The 19,571-nt window shown below is 40.5% G+C and overlaps 1 protein-coding gene across 1 annotated transcript in view; it reads right to left on the bottom strand.

Annotated features, from left to right (window-relative positions):
- The window catches only part of MYO3B (myosin IIIB), a 489,035-nt gene that overhangs the window by 95,834 nt on the left and 373,630 nt on the right, over positions 1-19,571 (bottom strand). Inside the window, exons 31-32 of the mRNA XM_025405350.1 lie at positions 16,419-16,479; positions 15,394-15,490 (exon numbers count right to left, since the gene is read on the bottom strand). Coding sequence (XP_025261135.1) covers positions 15,394-15,490; positions 16,419-16,479 — 158 coding nt within the window. The remainder of the gene's footprint in view (positions 1-15,393; positions 15,491-16,418; positions 16,480-19,571) is intronic.

The raw sequence follows: 19,571 nt of genomic DNA, 5'->3' as shown, positions 1-19,571 counted from the left end.
GTTCCACCTGCCTCGGCCTCCCAAAGTGCTGGGATTACAGGCGTGAGCCACCGTGCCCGGCCTCTGTTTTAAGCATTTTTTTTTCTGTAAACATGTTACATTTCAGAATTTTTTAAAAGGCAAAACCAAAAATAACCAAGGATAGGTGTTGGGGCTGCAAAACAAAAATAAACAACCACATTGATCTTGTATCTCTCACATGTGAGCTTTTCCCGGTGTGGAAAAAGAATGGGCAGAGGGCTGGAAACATCTTTTCTCACTCTTCGCTGCAGGTCTGAGTTTTGGAGTAGGCTTGTCTGAACCTTGCCTGGAGACCAAATACCACCATTGTAGCTCCCACAGCTCCTGTGCTCACCCCTATCAACACCCTAGTCAAAGGCGACTTGTTTTCAAATTTATTTGTCCATCTCTCTCGGGATATAAATTTCACAAGAGCAAGCCTGGATCTTGATCCCATTTAGTGGGTGCTCAAGTAACATCCGCTGGACAAATATCCTAATGAATGAGTAATAAAGGTATATTTTATTCTCTCCCAGCCCCCTCTGAAATTTAAACCAACAAATTGATCTCTTGCTAAATACTGTTTTAGCAGACAACCTGAGTTTTTCTAGTTTTTCCAGGAGTTTTAGTTATTTAACAAACATAAATAGTGAGGAAACCAAGAGAGGAAAATAGAAATGAAAACTGAGAGAAAATCTCTATATGCATATAACCCAGTTTCTTTTTTCTCCTTATATAATTTGGTACTACATCTCTCTTGCCACCCTATAGCACTAAAAATTGATGACATTGAATTTAGGGATCACACTCACACCATGGTTCTTATGTATTCAACTTCTGTACTGCCAACTACCTTGTTCCTCTCAAGCTGTTCTTATTTTCTTAGGTAGGTATAGTGGGTATCAAGCCAAAGTGGCTTATTTAAAAACGTTTTTCTCCCTGATTATTTTTTCTGCAAAAGACACTGTTAAGAGAAATAAAGATAAGCCACAAACTAGGAAAAAAGTATTTGCAAAACACATAGTTGACACCTGCACGTGTGTATTCATTGCAGCACTATTCACAATAGCAAAAACATGGAGTCAATCTAGATGCCCATCAACGGCAGACTGGATAATGAAAAATGTGGTACAGATACACCATGGAATACTACATACCCATAAAAGAAGAACGAGATCATGGCCTTTGCAGCAACATGGATGGAGCTGGAGGCCATTATCCTAAGTGAATCAATCCAAGAGCAGAAAGCCAAATACTGCATTTTCTCATTTATAAGTGGGAGCTAAACATTGGGTACACATGGACACAAAGAAGGGAACAACAGACACTGAGGCCTATTTGAGGGTGCAGGGTGGTTGGAGAGTGAGGATTAAAAAACTATTTATTGAGCTGGGCGCGGTGGCTCATGCCTGTAATCCCAGCACTTTGGGAAGCTGAGACGGGCGGATCATGAGGTCAGGAGATCGAGACCATCCTGGCTAACACGGTGAAACCCCGTCTCCACTAAAAATACAAAAAATTATCCAGGCACGGTGGCGGGTGCCTGTAGTCCCAGCTACTCGGGAGGCTGAGGCAGGAGAACAGTGTGAATCTGGGAGGCAGAGCTTGCAGTGAGCCGAGATTGCGCCACTGCACTCCAGCCTGGGCGACACAGCGAGACTCCATCTCAAAAAAAAGAAACAAAAAAAACCCGATTTATTAGGTATTATGCTGATTATTAAGGTGACAAAATTATCTTTACACCAAACCTTTGCGACCTGCAATTTACAATTGTGTGTAACAAACCTGTACATGTACCTTTTGAACCTAAAAGTTGGAAAGAAAAACAAAAAAAACACATATCTAATGTAGGACTGTATCCAAAATATACAAAGAACTCTTAAAACTCAAGAATAGGAAAACAATGCAATTTTAAAATGGTCAAAAAATCTGAATAGATACCTCACCAAGTAAGATACACAGATATCGAATAAGCATGTGAAAGAAATAAGCATGTAAAAAGATGCTTAACATCATATGTTATCAGTGAATTGCAAATTAAAATAATGAGATGTTACTATACAACTATTAAAACGTCAAAATCCGTCTGGGCACGGTGGCTCACGCCTGTAATCCCAGCACTTTGGGAGGCCAAGGCGGGTGGAGTACCTGCGGTCAGTAGTTTGAGACCAGCCTGGCTAACATGGTAAAACCCCATTTCTACTGAAAATACAAAAAATTAGCCAGCTGTGGTGGCACATGCCTGTAATCCCAGCTACTTGGGAAACTGAGGCAGGACAATCACTTGAACCCGGAAGGTGGAGGTTGCAGTGAGCCAAGATCGTGCCATTGCACTCCAGCTTGGGTAACAAGAGCGAAACTCTGTCTCAAAAAAAAAAAAAAAAAAAAAAGTAAAAATCCCAGATACTGACGACTCCAAAGGCTGACAAGGATGCAGAGCAACAGGAACTCTCATTCATTGCTGAAGGAAATGCAAAATGGTACAGCCAGTTTGGAAGACAGTTTGGCAGTTTCTTGCAAAGCTAAACATACTCTTACTACACAATCCAGTAATCATGCTCCCAGGTATTAACTCAAACGAATTAAAAAGTTATATCCACACCAAAACCTGAACACAAATGTTTATGGTGGGTTCACTCATAATTGTCCAAACAACCAAGATATCAAGCTATCAAGCCATCACAAGACATGGAGGTTTGGTTTTTTTTTTTTTTTTCTAGACAAAGTCTTGATCTGTTGTCCAGGCTGGAGTGCAGTGGCATGATCTCGGCTCACTACAACCTCTGCCTCCCAGGTTCAAGTGATTCTCCTGCCTCAGCCTCCTGAGTAGCTGGAATTACAGGCATGTGCTACCATGCACGCCCAGCTAGTTTTTGTATTTTTAGTAGAGACAGTGTTTCGTCATGTTGGTCAGGCTGGTCTCGAACTCCTGACCTCAAGTGATCCACCTGCCTTGGCCTTCCAAAGTGCTGGGGTTACAAGTATGAGCCACCACACCCGGCTGACATGGAGGAATCTTAAATGCATATTATTATTATTATTTTAGAGATAGGATCTTGCTCTGCTGCCTAAGCTGGAGTGCAGTGGTGTCATCATAGCTCACTGTACCCTTGACCTCCTGGGCTCAAGTGATCTTTCCACCTCAGCCTCCCATATAGCTAGGAATATAGACAGGCACCACATCACTTGGCTAATTTTTAAATTTTTTGTAGAGACAGGGTCTTGCTGTGTTAGTCCAGGCTGGTCTTGAACTCTTGGCTTCAGACAATCCTCCCACCTCAGCCTCCCAAAGTGCTGGGATTACAGGTGTAAACCACCACACCTGGCCTCTTAAGTGCATATTGCTAAAGTGAAAGAAGTCAATCAGAAATGGCTATATACTATATTATTCCAACTATATGACATTCTGAAAAAGGCAAAACTACAGAGGCACTAAAATAAATAAGTAAATAAATAAACTGGTTGCAAGGGCTTGTGGGGAGGGAGGAATAAAGAAGTAGAGATGGGATTTTTAGGTCAGTGAAATTATTCTGTATGATACTGTCATGATGAATACAAGTCATTATGCATCTGTCAAAGCTCACAGAATATACAGCACAAAGAGCGAACTCTAATGTAATAATAGTGTATCAATATGGGCTTATCAATTGTAATAAGTGAACCATGCTAATACAAGATGTCAATTATAGAGGAAACAGGGAGAGAAGGAGAGGGAAAAGGGTATGTAAGAATTTTGTACTTTCAGCTCAATATTTCTGTAAGCCAAAAATTACTCAAATATATAGTCTATTAAATTTTTAAAACTCAAAAAAAGTATTAGTCTCAATCTTAGAAAACAAACAAACATAAAACAAAGAAAAATCACTACACCCCTAGCATTAAACAATTGTATGTTTGATTTGAAAGTTGAAAGAATCCTTTAAAATGAAATAAACTAGGCAGCTGTGGTTAACAGGGCAGTCTAGAGAGTGTGTGTTGTTTCAATTACATCAAATAAGAAAGGAATTTAAAAATAAATTTTCTCTAGGCACATTTTACAGCCATGCCATCAACATCCAATCTGGGAAGTCAAATGCCCTAACTTGGCTCACACACCACCCGCCTTGTGTTGTTTGGCATCTGCAGTCCTGATGTCCCAGGCCAATGCCAAACCCTAACTTGGCATTGGCAAAAAGTGCATCATGACCTAACGAACTCAGGAAAGCACCGGAAAAGTTTAGCAAGAACTTTTCACAGATACGTTGTAGCAACAATCTAAGAAGAAATGATGTCAAAAACTGTTCAATTCTGTAATGTGCTTTAACGAGTTGCAGGAATGAGAACAGGCTGTGAAAGGTTTTTTCTGAGGTATGCGGCCTCAGGCATGGTGGCCTGGCACTTGACCTCCATGGCTTGTATCTGCTACTCTCACAGCTGTGGCCACTTTCCCCTCCAGCCTCCTCTAGACTCCTCTAGCCTCAGTTCCTCCAATAGAGTCGGAATCTTGCTATTGATTGAGCTGGCTGAGGGTGGAGAAAAGCACTGACCTTTGTGGAGTACATCCCTTGTTCTTCCTTATCATCCTGATTCTCAAATTTCAAGGGAAATGGGGCACTATGCTCAATCTTGGTAGGTATCTACAGAGTTCCATCAGAGAGCCCCAGTTTTGAACAGAGCCCTCAGTTGAGGTAAACTACTAGGACTATAATTGATGTCCAAAGCACCCTGTTCCTATTATTCAAAATTACAAAATAAAGCCAAACAAAAACAAGGAAACCAAAAACCCCGATCTAGTAAAAATGAGAAAAGTCTCTGTATTTGTCCGTTCTCACATTGCTATCAAGAACTACCGAGACTAGGTAGTTTATAAAGAAAAGAGGTGTAACTGACTTACAGTTTCACAGTCGGTACAGGAAGCGTGATTGGGGAGGCCTCAGAAAACTTACAGTCACGGCAGAAGGTAAACAGCAAGCAAGCACATTTTCACATGGCAGCAGGAAAGAGGGAAGGGGGAAGTGCTACATACTTTTAAACAGTCAGATATTTTGAGAACTCACTCACTATCATGAGAAAAGCAAGGGGGAAATCCACCCCCATGATCCAATCACCTCCCACCAGGTCTCTCTCCCAACACTGGGGATTACAATTCAACATAAGATTTGAGTGGTGATGCAGAGCTAGACCATATTATTCTGCCCCAACCCCTCCCAAATCTCATGCCCTTCTCACATTTCAAAACCAATCATGCCTTCCCTAGAGTCCCCCAAAGCCTTAACTCATTCTAGTATTAACCCAAAAGTCCAAGTCCAAAGTCTCATCTGAGGCAAAGCAAGTCCCTTCCACCCATAAGCCTGTAAAACCAAAAACAAGTTAGTTACTTCCAAGATACAATGGGGGTACAGGCATTGGGTAAATTCTCCCATTCCAAAAGGGAGAAATTGGACAAAAGAAAGGGGCCATAGGCCCCATGCAAGTCTGAAACCCAGTAGGGTAGTCATTAAATCTTAAAGGTCCAAAATAATATCCTTTGACTCCATGTCTCATATCCAGGCCACACTGATGCAAGGGCCAAACACATATCCGGGCTCCCAAGGCCTTGGGCGGCTCGGTGTTTTGGTTCTGCAAGTTTGGCTGCTTTTACAGCCTGGCATTGAGTGCCTGCAGCTTTTCCAGGCACACAGTGCAAGCTGTTGGTAGATCCACCATTTGGGGTCTGGACATCAGCAGTCCTCTTCTCAAAGATCCACTAGGCAGTACTCCAGTGGGGACTCTGTGTGTGGGGGCTCCAATCCTAGATTTCTCCTCTGCACTGCCCTATTAGAGGTTCTCCATGAGGCTCTGCAATTGCAGCAGACTTCTGCTTGGACATCCAGGTGTTTCCATACATCCTCTGAAATCTAGGCAGAGGCTTCTAAGTCTCAACTCTTGTTTTTGTGCACCTACAGGCCCAACACCATGTGGAAGCCACCAAGGCTTGGGACTTGAAGCAATGGCTTGAGCTGTACCTTGGCCCCTTTTAGCCACAGCTGAAGCTGGAATGGCTGGGATGCAGGGCACCATGTCCTGAGGCTGCACAGAGCAGTGGGACCCTGGGCTCAGCCCAGGAAACCATTTTTCCCTCCTAAGCCTGCAGGCCTATGATGGGAGGGGCTGCCATGGAGGTCTCTGAAATGCCCTGGCGGCATTTTTTCCATTGTTTTGGCTATTAACATTCAGCTCCTCTTTACTCATGCAAATTTCTGCAGCCTTGAATTCTTCCACAGAAAATGTGTTTTTCTTTACAACCACATGATTGGGCTGCAATTTTTCCAAACTTTTATGCTCTGCTTCCCTTTTAAATAAACGTTCTAGTTTCAGGTCATTTCTTTGTTTATGTAAATGATTGTAGACTTTTGGAAGCAGCCAGGACTCCTCTTGAATGCTTTGCTGCTTAGAAATTTCTTCTACCAGATATCCTAATTCATCTCTCTCAAGTTCAAAGTTCCACAGGTCTCCAGAGACACAATGCCACCAGTCTCTTTGATAAGTATAGCAAGAGTGACCTTTACTGCAGTTCCCAGTAAGTTTCTCATCTCCATCTGAAGCCACCTCACCCTGGACTTCACTGTCCATATCACTATCAGCATTTTGGTCACAACCCTTCAACAAGTCTCTAGGAAGTTCTAAACTTTGCTTCATCTTTCTGTCTTCTGATCCCTCCAAACTGTTCCTACCTCTGCCCATTACCCAGTTCCAATGTTGCTTCTACATTTTCAGTTATCTTATAGTAATACCTTTATAGCAATACCCTACTCCTGGTACCAATTTTCTGTATTAGTCCATTCTCACGCTGCTATAAAAAACTACCTGAGACTGGCCGGGCATGGTGGCTTATACCTGTAATCCCAACACTTTGGGAGGCCAAGGCAAGCAGATCACGAGGTCAGGAGTTCAAAACCAGCTTGGTCAACACGGTGAAACCCCATCTCTACTAAAAATACAAAAATTAGCCAGGCGTGGTGGCGTGTGCCTGTAATCCCAGCTACTTGGGAGGCTGAGGCAGGAGAATCGCTGAACCCAGGAGGCAGAGGTTGCAGTGAGCCGAGATCACGCCACTGCACTCCAGCCTGGCAACAGAGTGAGACTCCACCTCAAAAACAAACAAACGAACAAACAAACTACCTGAGACTGTGAGATTGGGTAACTTATAAAGGAAAGAGGTTTAATGGGCTCACAGTTCCACAGGGTGTACAGGAGGCATAACTGGAGAGGCTTAAGGAACCTTTAAAATCATGGCAGAAGGGAGAAGGGGAAGAAAGCACATCTTCACATGGCAGCAGGAAAGAGAAGGGGTAAGTGCTACACACTTTTAAACAACCAGATATCACAAGAACTCATTCACGATCATGAGAACAGCAAGGGGGAAATCCCCCCCACAATGATCCAATCACCTCCCACCAGGTCCCTCCCCTAACACTGAGGATTACAATTCAATATGAGATTTGGGTGGGGACACAAAGCTAAACCATATCAGTCTCTTAAGCAAAACAGAGAAAGTGTATGATTAATATAAATGAAGCTAAATTAGAAATTGGATTGGGGATTAAGACAACTATAATCTGTCTTCTGTCTCCTTCCATCCCTTTGTCCTCATGCCCACAAGCCTCAAACTGTACACTTCCTTATGTTGGCCTTGCCTAGATTTTTTTTGTTTTTTTTCAAAAAGTCAGGGAACAAACATTATGGCAATGACATATATATTAGAAATATGTAAGAACGAATCATATGAAGCCAGGAGGTGGAGGCTGCAGTGAGCCGAGACCACACCACTGCACTCCAGCCTAGGTGGCAGAGTAAGACTCCATCTGAAAATAAATAGAATTAAATACATAAAATTATATATATATATGAGAAACATTTCATATATATATGCAAAATGTTTCATATATATATGAAAACATTCAGATCTGGTGGGGCTTAGAGTAATTTTGCCATGTGGGAGAATGAATATACTACAGCCAGGCTAGCAGAAGTAGTATAGTTTATAATCTGGAAATAACCTTTAAAAGCAACAATTTCTGGCTGAGGGTGGTGGCTCATGCCTGTAATCCCAGCACTCTGGGAGGCTGAGGTGGGTGGATCACTTGAGTCCGTTCAACACCAGGCTGGGCAGCATAGTGAAATCCTGTCTCTACAAAAAATACAAAAATTAGCCAAGTGTGGTGGCTCAGGCCTGTAATCCCAGTTATTCAGGAGGCTGAAGCACGAGAAAAGCTTGAACCCAGGAGGCAGAGGTTGCAGTGAGACGAGATTGTGCCACTGCACTCCAGTCTGGGCAACAGAACAAGACTCTGTCTCACAAAAACAAACAATAAAGGCAGTAATTCCTAATAATTTTAGAAAATGAAACACTTTATAGATTGTTTAGAAGTCTGGAACACTCCCACCCTCTTCCTGCACAGCAAAGCTAAAAGTAAATGTAACTTTGTTTTTGACAACTTCCCGATAATTTAATGACATCACTTGAAATCCATGAGGACACTCAATATGTCACCAGACTAGCTTTGGAAAACAACAGCTGCAAAGACCAAGATATTATAATCGTACTAGTCTCTTAAGTGTCTTATTTCATTTCCTGGCCCTGTGGTTGACATATAGTAGGTGTTCAATAAATGTTTGTTGAATGAATGAGGAGAAAGCCACATATATAAAGTCCACTTTCTCGGATTCAATATTGTGTCACAGAGATAGGGAATGTCCAGAGCAGTGGTTTTCAAAGGGAAGTCCCCAGACCAGCAGCATCTCATCCTCTGGAAACCTGATAACACTACGAATCCCCCTCTCCATCCCACACAGAATTGGAAACTATGCAATGGGTTCAGCAGTCTGTCTTAACCAGCATTCTGGGTGATTCTGGAGAGCCCAGTGAAGTGTGAGAGCAATCTGTCTAAAAAGATCCCTTAATATGAGGTGTGTTCTAACCTCGCATGCTAGCAATAACAATTCTATACCTGTAATTCCTTTGCCATTTCACTGAGAAAAGTCCTCAGATAAGACTTTACCAAGTCTTACTGATGAGGGTTTAAGGTGAATTCAATGGCATCCAGACAAGAAGAAAAGATGTTTTTAGCCTAAGGGAGCCAAAACGAGCAGGGATTCAGAACCTCGGAGACTACCCATAAATGAATACAGTCTTGTGTGTGACATTCAGTCACGAATATGGGTAAGGGACAGAGAGGCCCAGTAGCCTTGCCTTTGTTCAGTGTCTGATTTCCACGTGCCTTCCTGAGGGAGATAATGCGGCTCTTGAGACTCTGTTGTAGGAACATGCTCTCCCTGTCAAATGGGAGACATCTTAGCCCTTTATGATCATAGCATTGCTGTCTGGCGAGCTGCTTGCACTCCCTTCCAAACACAGGCGGCCCGTGTGAAGTGATTCTGTTGCATGGATCTGAGGTATAGTCTTGCCTGTTACAGTGATCTTGACCCAAACAAGCTCAATTTCGTGTATCATTACAGGGTGACCAACTCATCTGTTTGCCTGGGACTGTCCTGGTATAAGCACTGAAAATCCCACATTTTGGAAAACATTTCTGTCACAGGAAAGTTGAGATGTTTGGTCACTTTAAGGATTAACGTTTTTAAGAATAAAATACAGCCTGAGTTTGCTTTCTGACAGCTGAATTGCTGCCAAAACCAATAAAATTTAGTAATGAGAGCAACTGGAAAGGTAAAGGAAAATAATGAAGTAGATGGCATTAAAGAAGCTGCTAAGTGAAAGAAAATGGTGTGATTTGCTCAGGAGCCGTGGCTAGACAGGCCATGAAAGATCTGAACTCAATCACTAATGCCCGATGCCAGGTTCCATATGCTGTCTGGTGGCTCTACCACATCCCAACAGTGTGTTTTGCCAACTATGACCCCCCCAGGAGGCCAGTAGAATACTGCTTGCTACTTTTGACCTTCAAAAAGAAATATGATTAAGGTATACTCACTGTAGATGGGAAGAAAACCCAGGACAGAGGTAACTCTTAGGTGAGGTATAACAGAAAACCCAAGGGCAGGTAGTGAGGGTTCTTTAACAAGCACAGGTCACAAGGTTAAACTAAAGCTTGCGTACTTTACATTAAGAAAATATAAGTAAAGGGCCTGGCATGGTACCTAATATAGGTACTAATGTACTACATACATTAGAGTTCCTGTTCTTTTATTCATAGGGGATTTTCTCAGATCTCCCTCTGAAACCCACTTCTTTTACTGCCTTAAAAAAATGCTTAAAACCTGTTTTTTAGACCATAGCAAAGATGAAAAAGGAAGAAGGAGAAGAAAAGTATGTTACAAAAAGTCAGCTCATTAACAACAGCAAGAAACATCAGCTTTGTGTTGAGAGAGGAGAAATTAAACAGAGAATCTGGCACATTAACTAAAAATCATAATGGTCAAGGGTCATTTACTGCAAGGGTAGGTGGCCCTATTTCACAACAGTCTCTGAGGATTGCTCTGCATTACAGCCCAATGTGATAACTGCTGTTAATAATCATGCCCCTAGATACAGAGAATAAGGAGAATTGTGTTTGTGCACTCAATATGAAAGGTAATTTTAGGTTTGAGAGAGTTTCAGCTGTATGGAAAATGTACTTAGATGATTTCATTTCTTGATGATGTCTAGTTGGTTCTCAACTCCAAAGCTGGAGTTATTGTTAAAATCATAACCCAGATCATGCCACTCTCCCACTCACTGGCCTCCCATTTCACTGAGACTACACCCTCACTACTCACAAAGTGAACCTCAGACCGACAATATCAGAACCCCCCGCAAGCTCATTAGTGCTGCAGAATCTCAGAGCCACTCAGACCTGCTGAATGAGAATCCTCATGGTATCTAGATCCCTAGGATGTTTGTTAGGACATTAAACAGTACGAACCTGCACTATCTGGCTCCTCATTTCCTATGACTCTACTTTTTGGTCTCTCAGCTCCAATACAGGGACTTCTACTCTTCATATCCATTCACGTTCTTTCCTCCAGGCCTTTATCGTGGTCTTCTGCCAGGAACGCTCTTCTCTTATTTACATGGTGAACTGGCTCACCACCCTCAAGCCTCTACTCAAACCTCACATTCTTAATGAAGCCACACTGTTTAAAAATACAACCATCCAGGCCGGGGGCGCGGTGGCTCACGCCTGTAATCCCAGCACTTTGGGAGGCCGAGGTGGGCGGATCACGAGGTCAGGAGATCGAGACCATCCTGGGTAACATAGTGAAATCCTGTCTCTACTAAGAAAAAAAAAAAATACAAAAGTTAGCTGGGCGTGGTAGCGCATGCCTGTAATCCCAGCTACTCAGGAGGCTGAGACAGGAGAATGGCGTGAAGCTGGGAGGCGGAGGTTGCAGTGAGCTGAGATCATGTCACTGCACTCCAGCCTGGTGACAAAGCTAGACTCCATCTCAAATAAAAACAAACAAACATATATATATATATACACACACACACATATATATACATACAACCACCCAAACTCACCCTCTACACTTGGGCTACTCCTTATCACCCTTGCAGTTGTATTTTCTCCCTGTAACTCTTCACCCCTCTAACATCCCACATAATTGACTTATTCGTCTGCTTATTGTTTATTGTCTGTCTCCCTCTGCTACAGTGTAGCATCATGTGGACAGGGTTTTGATATTGACACAACATCCAAGTCCATGATTATTTTCTTCGTAATTCATTTTTATTGTATTCCACAAAATTATCAGACTGTGGTAAAATGGAAAACAACCAACCAAAAATTAGTCTTTTATAAAAGTTTTGAGAAATACTTGTCAGTTCCTGGCACATAGAGTTAATAATTATTTTTTGAATAAATAAATAAATAACTAGAAGAACGAATGCCTGAAGTATAACCATTTACACAGTAAAACCAGATAAGGTCTGTATACATTGTTGTCAGTCCTATTAAATAGTTTCACTGCTTGGATTAGTGACCAAGTGACTAGAATTATGCACTTCCCGGGTATATTGTGCTTTTCTCTTAATGTGAGCAATGAGTCGGCCCACATGGGCCAGTTAGGGACACTTGTTATACTCTGAAGACATTTAAGGCCCATATTTACAGACTTCTTTGCGTGGCTGCTCTAAGCTGAGCTTGAGATGGAGTAACTTTAGATTTATTCCCTGCCTCTCATTCTCACCTCACCGACCCCTTCTTAGAATAATGAAGTTAGGCCTCACTGCAAGTTAGAAGGCAAACCTTCTGGATATTAGTGTTTTTTTAAACCGAAAAGGTCACAATATTCTCATTCAACCTTTCACAAAAACATGGGTTAAAATAATGGGTCATTTAAAGCACAGAATTAAACACAAAGGTATAATTTGCTAGAAGTGTTGCTTAAATAATATATTCTTGTTTCTACAACTGATAATATAAATGAAACAGAAAAAAAATTTTGTTCTTCACCTTGGTTGTTTTCTAAGATCAAGGGGAATTCGATTTACATATGTTTTCTCATGTCTTCATGTCTAAACTTTCTTTGCTTCTCCTGCCCAAAACAGCAATAGTAACAATAGTAACAAAATGAAATAGCTTGGATTATTTTAATTTCTTCCCCTAGTACACTATATCTATTTGGAGGTTGTCTCAGAAACATTTACTTTGTTCTAGGATTGTTAGAAATACATTGTAAAACTCTTCTCTGATTCCTTACTTAGGTAAAGTTTCATTTCATTCTTGCTTCCATTATGTTTCATCACCACTTTGGATGCTCAAGAATTCAATTCGAGACGTAGGCTAGGTTGTGAGGAGAGAACTCATAAAAGGGAAGACATGATTCTAGAGAGTTTTAAATCTAGTAGATGCATTAAAGTAACTATAAAACAAAGCAGGATGTGATAAGTATTACAAGAAAGAGTAAAAGAGTAGGGAGCCATTGTGGACCTTGAAGAATGGAGAGGATTTTGAAAAGTAAATGAGGAAGAAGGATATATGGACTAGAAGAGGCAGCATGAACAGTCACAGAGGAGGGAAAGAACACACCAGGCATGTTCAGAGAAAACAGAATAGTTTGGAGATTCTGAAGCACAGAATGAAAAAGAGAGAGCAGTAGAAGTTAGAGCTAGAAAAGAAGATTAGGACTAGAACAAAGAAAGCCTTGAAGGTCATGCTGGGATACTAGGGAGTCACTGAAAAGTGTGGAGGGAGAGAAGGTCACGATTAGGATTTTGCTTTAGAAATCTTAGGTTTCTGTTGGCATAAGATAAACTAAAGGAGAATGGAGGCAGGAAGACTACTTAGGATGCTGTTTATAAGAGTGTAAGGGGCAATAATGTTGATGGTGGCAGACCCAATAGAAAATCATTTAGACTGAAAGGGAGAGACAACTCTAGAAAGAACGTGCATATAAGCCATTTATAGCAAATCAGATGTGTTACTTATTAATACATTTGACTTTTTAAGACACTTTCCTAAAGAATGGGAAAGATTATTGTAATCCAACAAGTCTCTTTTCTTTTTAATAAATTCAAAATGTAATGTATTTTTACTTCCCCAAACTATCACACCAAAACTTAATGTCTTACCAAAAGAACTTTATTTCTCTACCTAGTATTCATGTTCATAGATTAACTCTGTATTTATATAATATCAATAACAATAATTACCATAACAGCATCTGACATTTACTAAACCCTTACTATGAGCCAGACACTATGCTATGCCCTTTACTTACACTAGCTCATTTAATCCTAAGTGAAACCTCTCAGATATGCATTACTATTTCCCTCACTTTACATGAATAGGTACTAAGGTAAGGAGTTGCTACATAGCTTGATTAACACAGGAGACCCAGCCAGGCACAGTGGCTCACACCTGTAATCCCAGCACTTTGGGAGGCTGAGGTGGGTGGATCACGAGGTCAGGAGATCGAGACCATCCTGGCTAACACGGTGAAACCCCGTCTCTACTAAAAATATAAAAAATTAGCCGGGCATAGTGGCGGGCGCCTGTAGTCCCAGCTACTCGGGAGGCTGAGGCAGAATGGTGTGAACCTGGGAGGCGGAGCTTGCACTGAGCAGAGATTGCGCTACTGCACTCCAGCCTGGGCGACAGAGCCAGACTCCATCTCAAAAAAAAAAGAGAAAACACACACACACACACACACACACACACACACACACACACACACGAGACCAGAGATTTGAATCCAGGCAGGTCTGATGCCAGAACCTGCCAGTATGGTTTAGCTATTCAACCATACTTACAATTTTTCTTTTTAGGAATTACATCTATTTAAAAATAGAATACCAAGAGAGAACAAAAACTAGATAGGACAAATGGAAAATAAATAGCAAGATGATAGATTTAAACCAAAACATATCAATAATCACATTAAATATAAATGCTCTAAACACTCCAATTAAAATATAGAGACTATCTGTTTGGATAGAGAAAAGCACCAACCAAACTCTTGCATAATGAATTTTGCTCCATTATACTGTTTTTCCCCTAAATTCTCTCCTCTTTTTTTGTACTACTTTTACCCCCACTTCATTGTGACCTTATTCCTGAATACTGTCTGGCTATGAGGAAAATATTTCCTTTGTCAGGTTTATCATTTACTATACGTCCATTTAAAAGGTTCTGCTATAATGGACTCATCCTCTTGTCTCTCTCCAAGAGTTTAAGATCCATACAGACTGACTGAAGTCATAACACATTTATTATGCATTTCCCACTTCATACTGTGCTACTTTGTCACTGATAAACAAGCTAAGAAGAAAACTGAAGAGATCTGAGAAATTATATTTCAGAAAAACAGATGAGGTTGACATTAAGTGTAACATCAGGAGCATTTCTTTTCTTGGAAAGGTTCACGTAGTCCTTAATATCTTCTAGCTTGTAAATATTTCTTACAATTATGTTTCTATTTTATCTTTCAGAAGCACTGGTTATAGCTGCATGCAAACCTGAAACTGACTTTTACTATATTCTGTAGCAAGAAATTTAGAAAATGAGCCAGAAACAGTTGTTTCCCAAAGGCATGTCTGTCTTCTTGCTCAAAGAATGGCCATGTTGCCAAAAGGGCAGAACTACTTTCTAAATCCATATTCTTTATCAACTCCTAGATTTCGACCCTGCATGATCTGCTCCACTAAAAGCTGGTCAGCTGTTTATCTTCCCTTTAATAAAATGAAATTTTAGAACAGTATCCTAGTTTAAGGTTAAGTAAATGGAAAAGCATGGACTTTGATGTTCATTATCTTAAATGACATGGGTACATGGTAAAACTACCTTTAATACAAGTTTTACATCCAGCATGTATGGCTTCCCAAAAGTTTTTGCCAACATTTGGTCATATTACTATCTAATTGAGTCCTGCCCAAAGTACGCAAACAAGCAAATGGTAGAAGCAGCATGCAATTCAAAATGTTCTTCTTACCAGGTTTTTGAGGGGCTCCCCAGAGACTCAGTCCTTGGTGATCTGGAGCAGGATGGCATATCCGAGAAGACAGCAAATCAGTCCCAGAAATCGAGTGCTTCAGAAAAACCCAGTAAGAGAAATATTATTATTATCCTCTGATGAAACAGCCTTAAGGACATGGCTTCTATTTAACAAAGGGGCACTTAACCCTGACTAAAAGCAAGAGGCTACGTATATTGGAGTCATTTGTAAGTTGCTCCCGTCTTGCATAGAATTGAATGGAGGTCCTCTCCTTGGGGCAATTAGAAGCCAAGTCTCAACATCTTTTGCTTCATTCATTTATTTCTTCTTCAGAACGAGTCAACCTAGCTTCCTGTTAAATTAATTATGGTCCAGAATATAAAACAGCTATGTGCTGATTTTCACCTATACTTATTTTTTATCTCTAAGAAAGAAAAAAGAAAACCTATAGGAAGGTATTAATCTGCTTAACATTTCTAAGTACATCATCCAAAGGAGTTTGTTTTTTTAATCTTACATATGCTCAGCAGAGTTACTGGCAAAAACTGTACATTTTCTTCATTTCATCCTTTCAACATCAAATAGTAGGCAGCAAAAATTGGATCAGACTTCAAAGCCTGCTGTGGGCTCCAAGTCACAGAGAGACGCCTCCATTTCACATATTGAATTCGAGCAGGATATCAAAGTGCTACCAAAGAACCTCGGGTCCTTACTCAAAAAGAGGCTCTAACATCTGTAGAGAGTGGAGTGCACAGACAAATCACCTCAGGGAGCAGCTAACATTTATTCTCAGCAGCAAATTTCCAGGCTTTTGATTCTCTCTCCACTGTACCTCCCTGTGTCTCTACTGAACCAAAGTTCTTTAGCAAGCTAGGCTTTTGTCTCAAAGACTTCAAAATATCACTAACAGTTTCAAATTTGGATGGCCCAACCAAGCAGTCACAGACAAGCTTCATGCTATGAACCTGGATGAGTCTGAAGGAATGACACACAGTTACTTTGGAATCACAATATCCAGCTACCTTGTTTGCATGTCCTGTGAAGATATCACACCCTTTTGGAGAACTCCGGGCTTGTGAATGCCTGAAAAGATAACAATAATAATAATTTCAAAAGACTTGAAAATAATAATAGCAAAACTTAAAGAGGATTGTGTCAAAGATGTATCAAAACATACTCTTTAGGCTTCCATGGTTTCCCATTTCAGTCCTGGGTTAAAAGGACATGGTCACCTTAAGAAAATGAATCCTACTGGGTGTTGCTCCTACATGTTACACACATCCACAGTCTGCCTGAATTCCTAAGATCCAAGGAACTGCTCCTTTTAAAGTTGTGTGATTGGCTTTGGTTTAGTGAGCTCTAATGGGCTTCCACAACCTTTACCAAGGAGCCAACTAAATGGATGCTAAGGCTACACTTCCTGCACAGCACATGAATCACATTCATGGCTACAGAATTTAAAATGGATTCTGTAATCAAGTAAGTTTGGGGAATGTTAGGTTGGGCATAGTTTAAAAGGTTTCCTTACTGCAGGAATAATCTTTTAAAATTACAATACACATTTATGGATCTCTATAGTAAAGATTCAGGGAGGTTGCAGGGTGTCCAAAAGTAATTTGACCAAGAAGCTGAAAGTGATAGCCTATTAACATCTAGTAAAATTGTAATCCTTCATGGAACAAAGTTTGGAAAAATCAATTGGTCTGGGTCCTCAATTTTTTATAATGAGAACATGTTGTATAAAAGTGTGCTTGTAACACACAGATAAAACAGGAGCCACTCATAATGCCTTTCAGACGGAACCAGCAGATGGAAAGCACTGAGTAAAGAAGGGAAATCTGTGTTCTGACCCCTGCCTCACACACATGCACACATGTGACATGCATGACACAACAAACATGTGACTTTGGGTAAGTTTCTATAGTATTCCTGGTCCTAGTTTTCCTCATCTATAAAATGAGGAGATTGAGATAAATTATTCCTAAGGTCTCTAACAATTTGTTATTATTAATCTTATTCTTTACTTAAGTTGACAAATTCATTTCCATATATTTATTTGTGGATATTACCTTCAAAATATATATTATAAGCAATATTCCCATTTAAAAATTATCACATCAGTACCTGGAAGGAGGGGACTATAATTCTATATTTATTTGTGTGTATATTTGCTTATCATATGTCTCCCACAATGGAATGTAAGCTACATGAAGTCAGGGACTGGATCTGCTCTAGTTCACGCTCTATGTAAGTACCTACCCAGTGCCTGGTACATAGTAAATGCTCAATAAATATTAACCATTTGAATAAATAAAACAATGATTAGTCAATCCACAAAATGTGGGGTCATGTAGTAAGAATACTCTTACTATTAAAATTAAATTAACTATCATTTATATACTACTTCATTTTAAAAAATGCTTTTAAGTATTTAAGAAAGCTTCACAACCATTTGGTCTAAGTACTTTAATTGTATATATTATATAGATGAAGAAAGAGGTTCAGAGAGGTTAAGAGATTTTTCCCAGGTATCATGGTAAATACCTGGTAGAACGAAGGCATTTACCCATGTTTGTCTGACTCCAAATCCTCTGCTCTTCCTCTGAACCATAATATATTCTATATCCTTCAGTATCTAAGCATTGGCCCAAAGTACTCACTTCTGTCTGGCCTAGGCAAGTCCCAGTAGCTGTAACACACCTATAGGATGGGTGGATTCTAAGATCCTCTAGGAGAAAGTCTAAGAAAGAGAGTTTAGCTGTTGAATTACTACCTGGCCTCCAATTTATGCCTTTCCTGACCCCTCAAAAACTGAACCTCTTGACAACTCCTCTAGCTTGTGTGGCTTTTCAGAATCCAAAGTCATTGGTAGACACCTCCCAACTCTCCACAGGGAGTCAGCTTCTCTGATTCCCTCTTCATTCAAGCCTTTGGAAGAATCCAAGGCAGCTCAATGTAATGTTTGTGTGTGTTTAAGAAAAGTCAGCGGCAGAGGTCAGGGAGTAGTGTCTACAGGCAAATAAATTAGAAAATACTAGATTAGCCTACAAGATTAGCCTAGGTTTCTTTCCTGAGAGGCTTTCTGGAAACTTTAGTTTAATCATATGTTCAATGAGACTTCAAGAAAGGAAAAGAATGGGAGACATTTCCTAGACATTATTTTAACAATGGACCCTTCTCCTTTGTAGCATGTTGAGGCACTACTGATTCTTAGAACACATCTTGCTTTTAAGAAAACGGTACACATCAGTTTTCTTAAAAAATCTAACTTGCAGCTGGAAACCATCATTCTCAGCAAACTATCGCAAGAACAGAAAACCAAACACCGCATGTTCTCACTCATAGGTGGGAACTGAACAATGAGATCACTTGGACTCGGGAAGGGAAACACCACACATCGGGGCCTATCACGGGGAGGGGGGAGGGGGGAGGGATTGCACTGGGAGTTATACCTGATGTAAATGACGAGTTGATGGGTGCTGAAGAGTTGATGGGTGCAGCACGCCAACATGGCACAGGTATACGTATGTAACAAACCTGCACGTTATCCACATGTACCCTAGAACTTAAAGTATAATTAAAAAAAAAAAAACAAAACTCAAAACAAAAAAAATCTAACTTCCTCAACTCCTTTGTAGAGTTTTTTTTTTTTTTTTTTTGCCTCAGGGATATGAGACTGGATACTGCTCTGCAATCCACCATTACCAAAATAAGGAAAAGCACAATAATAAAAAGCCATGACTCAAGCTTACAATCCCAGCTACTGGGGAGGTGGAGGTGGGAGAACTGCTTGAGCATAGGAGTTCAAGATTAGCCTGGGCTATATAGCAAGACCTTGTCTCTATTTAATTGAATTTTAAAAATATTTTTTAAAAAGAAAGAAAAAAAAAAGCCAATGGTTATTGCATGGATACAGACCACCAGGCGCCAAGCAAAGCATGTTACATACTGCTGACAGCAACTTGGATTGGTTCTTTTTGGTTTTTGTTTGTTTGTTTGTTTTTTGAGGTAGAATCACATTCTGTTGCCCAGGTTAGAGTGTAGTAACATGATCATGGCTCATTGCAGCCTCCAACTCCTGGGCTCAAGTGATCCTCCCACCGCAGACTTCAAAGTAGATGGGACTACAGGCATGTGCTACCACCACACCTGGCTAATTTTTTATTATTTGGAGA

The sequence above is a fragment of the Theropithecus gelada genome, chromosome 12 (genome assembly GCF_003255815.1).
Source record: "Theropithecus gelada isolate Dixy chromosome 12, Tgel_1.0, whole genome shotgun sequence".
Classification (NCBI taxonomy): domain Eukaryota; kingdom Metazoa; phylum Chordata; class Mammalia; order Primates; family Cercopithecidae; genus Theropithecus; species Theropithecus gelada.
The sequence above is the reverse complement of the archived record's forward strand: the minus strand, read 5'-3'. Positions and strand labels throughout refer to the sequence as shown.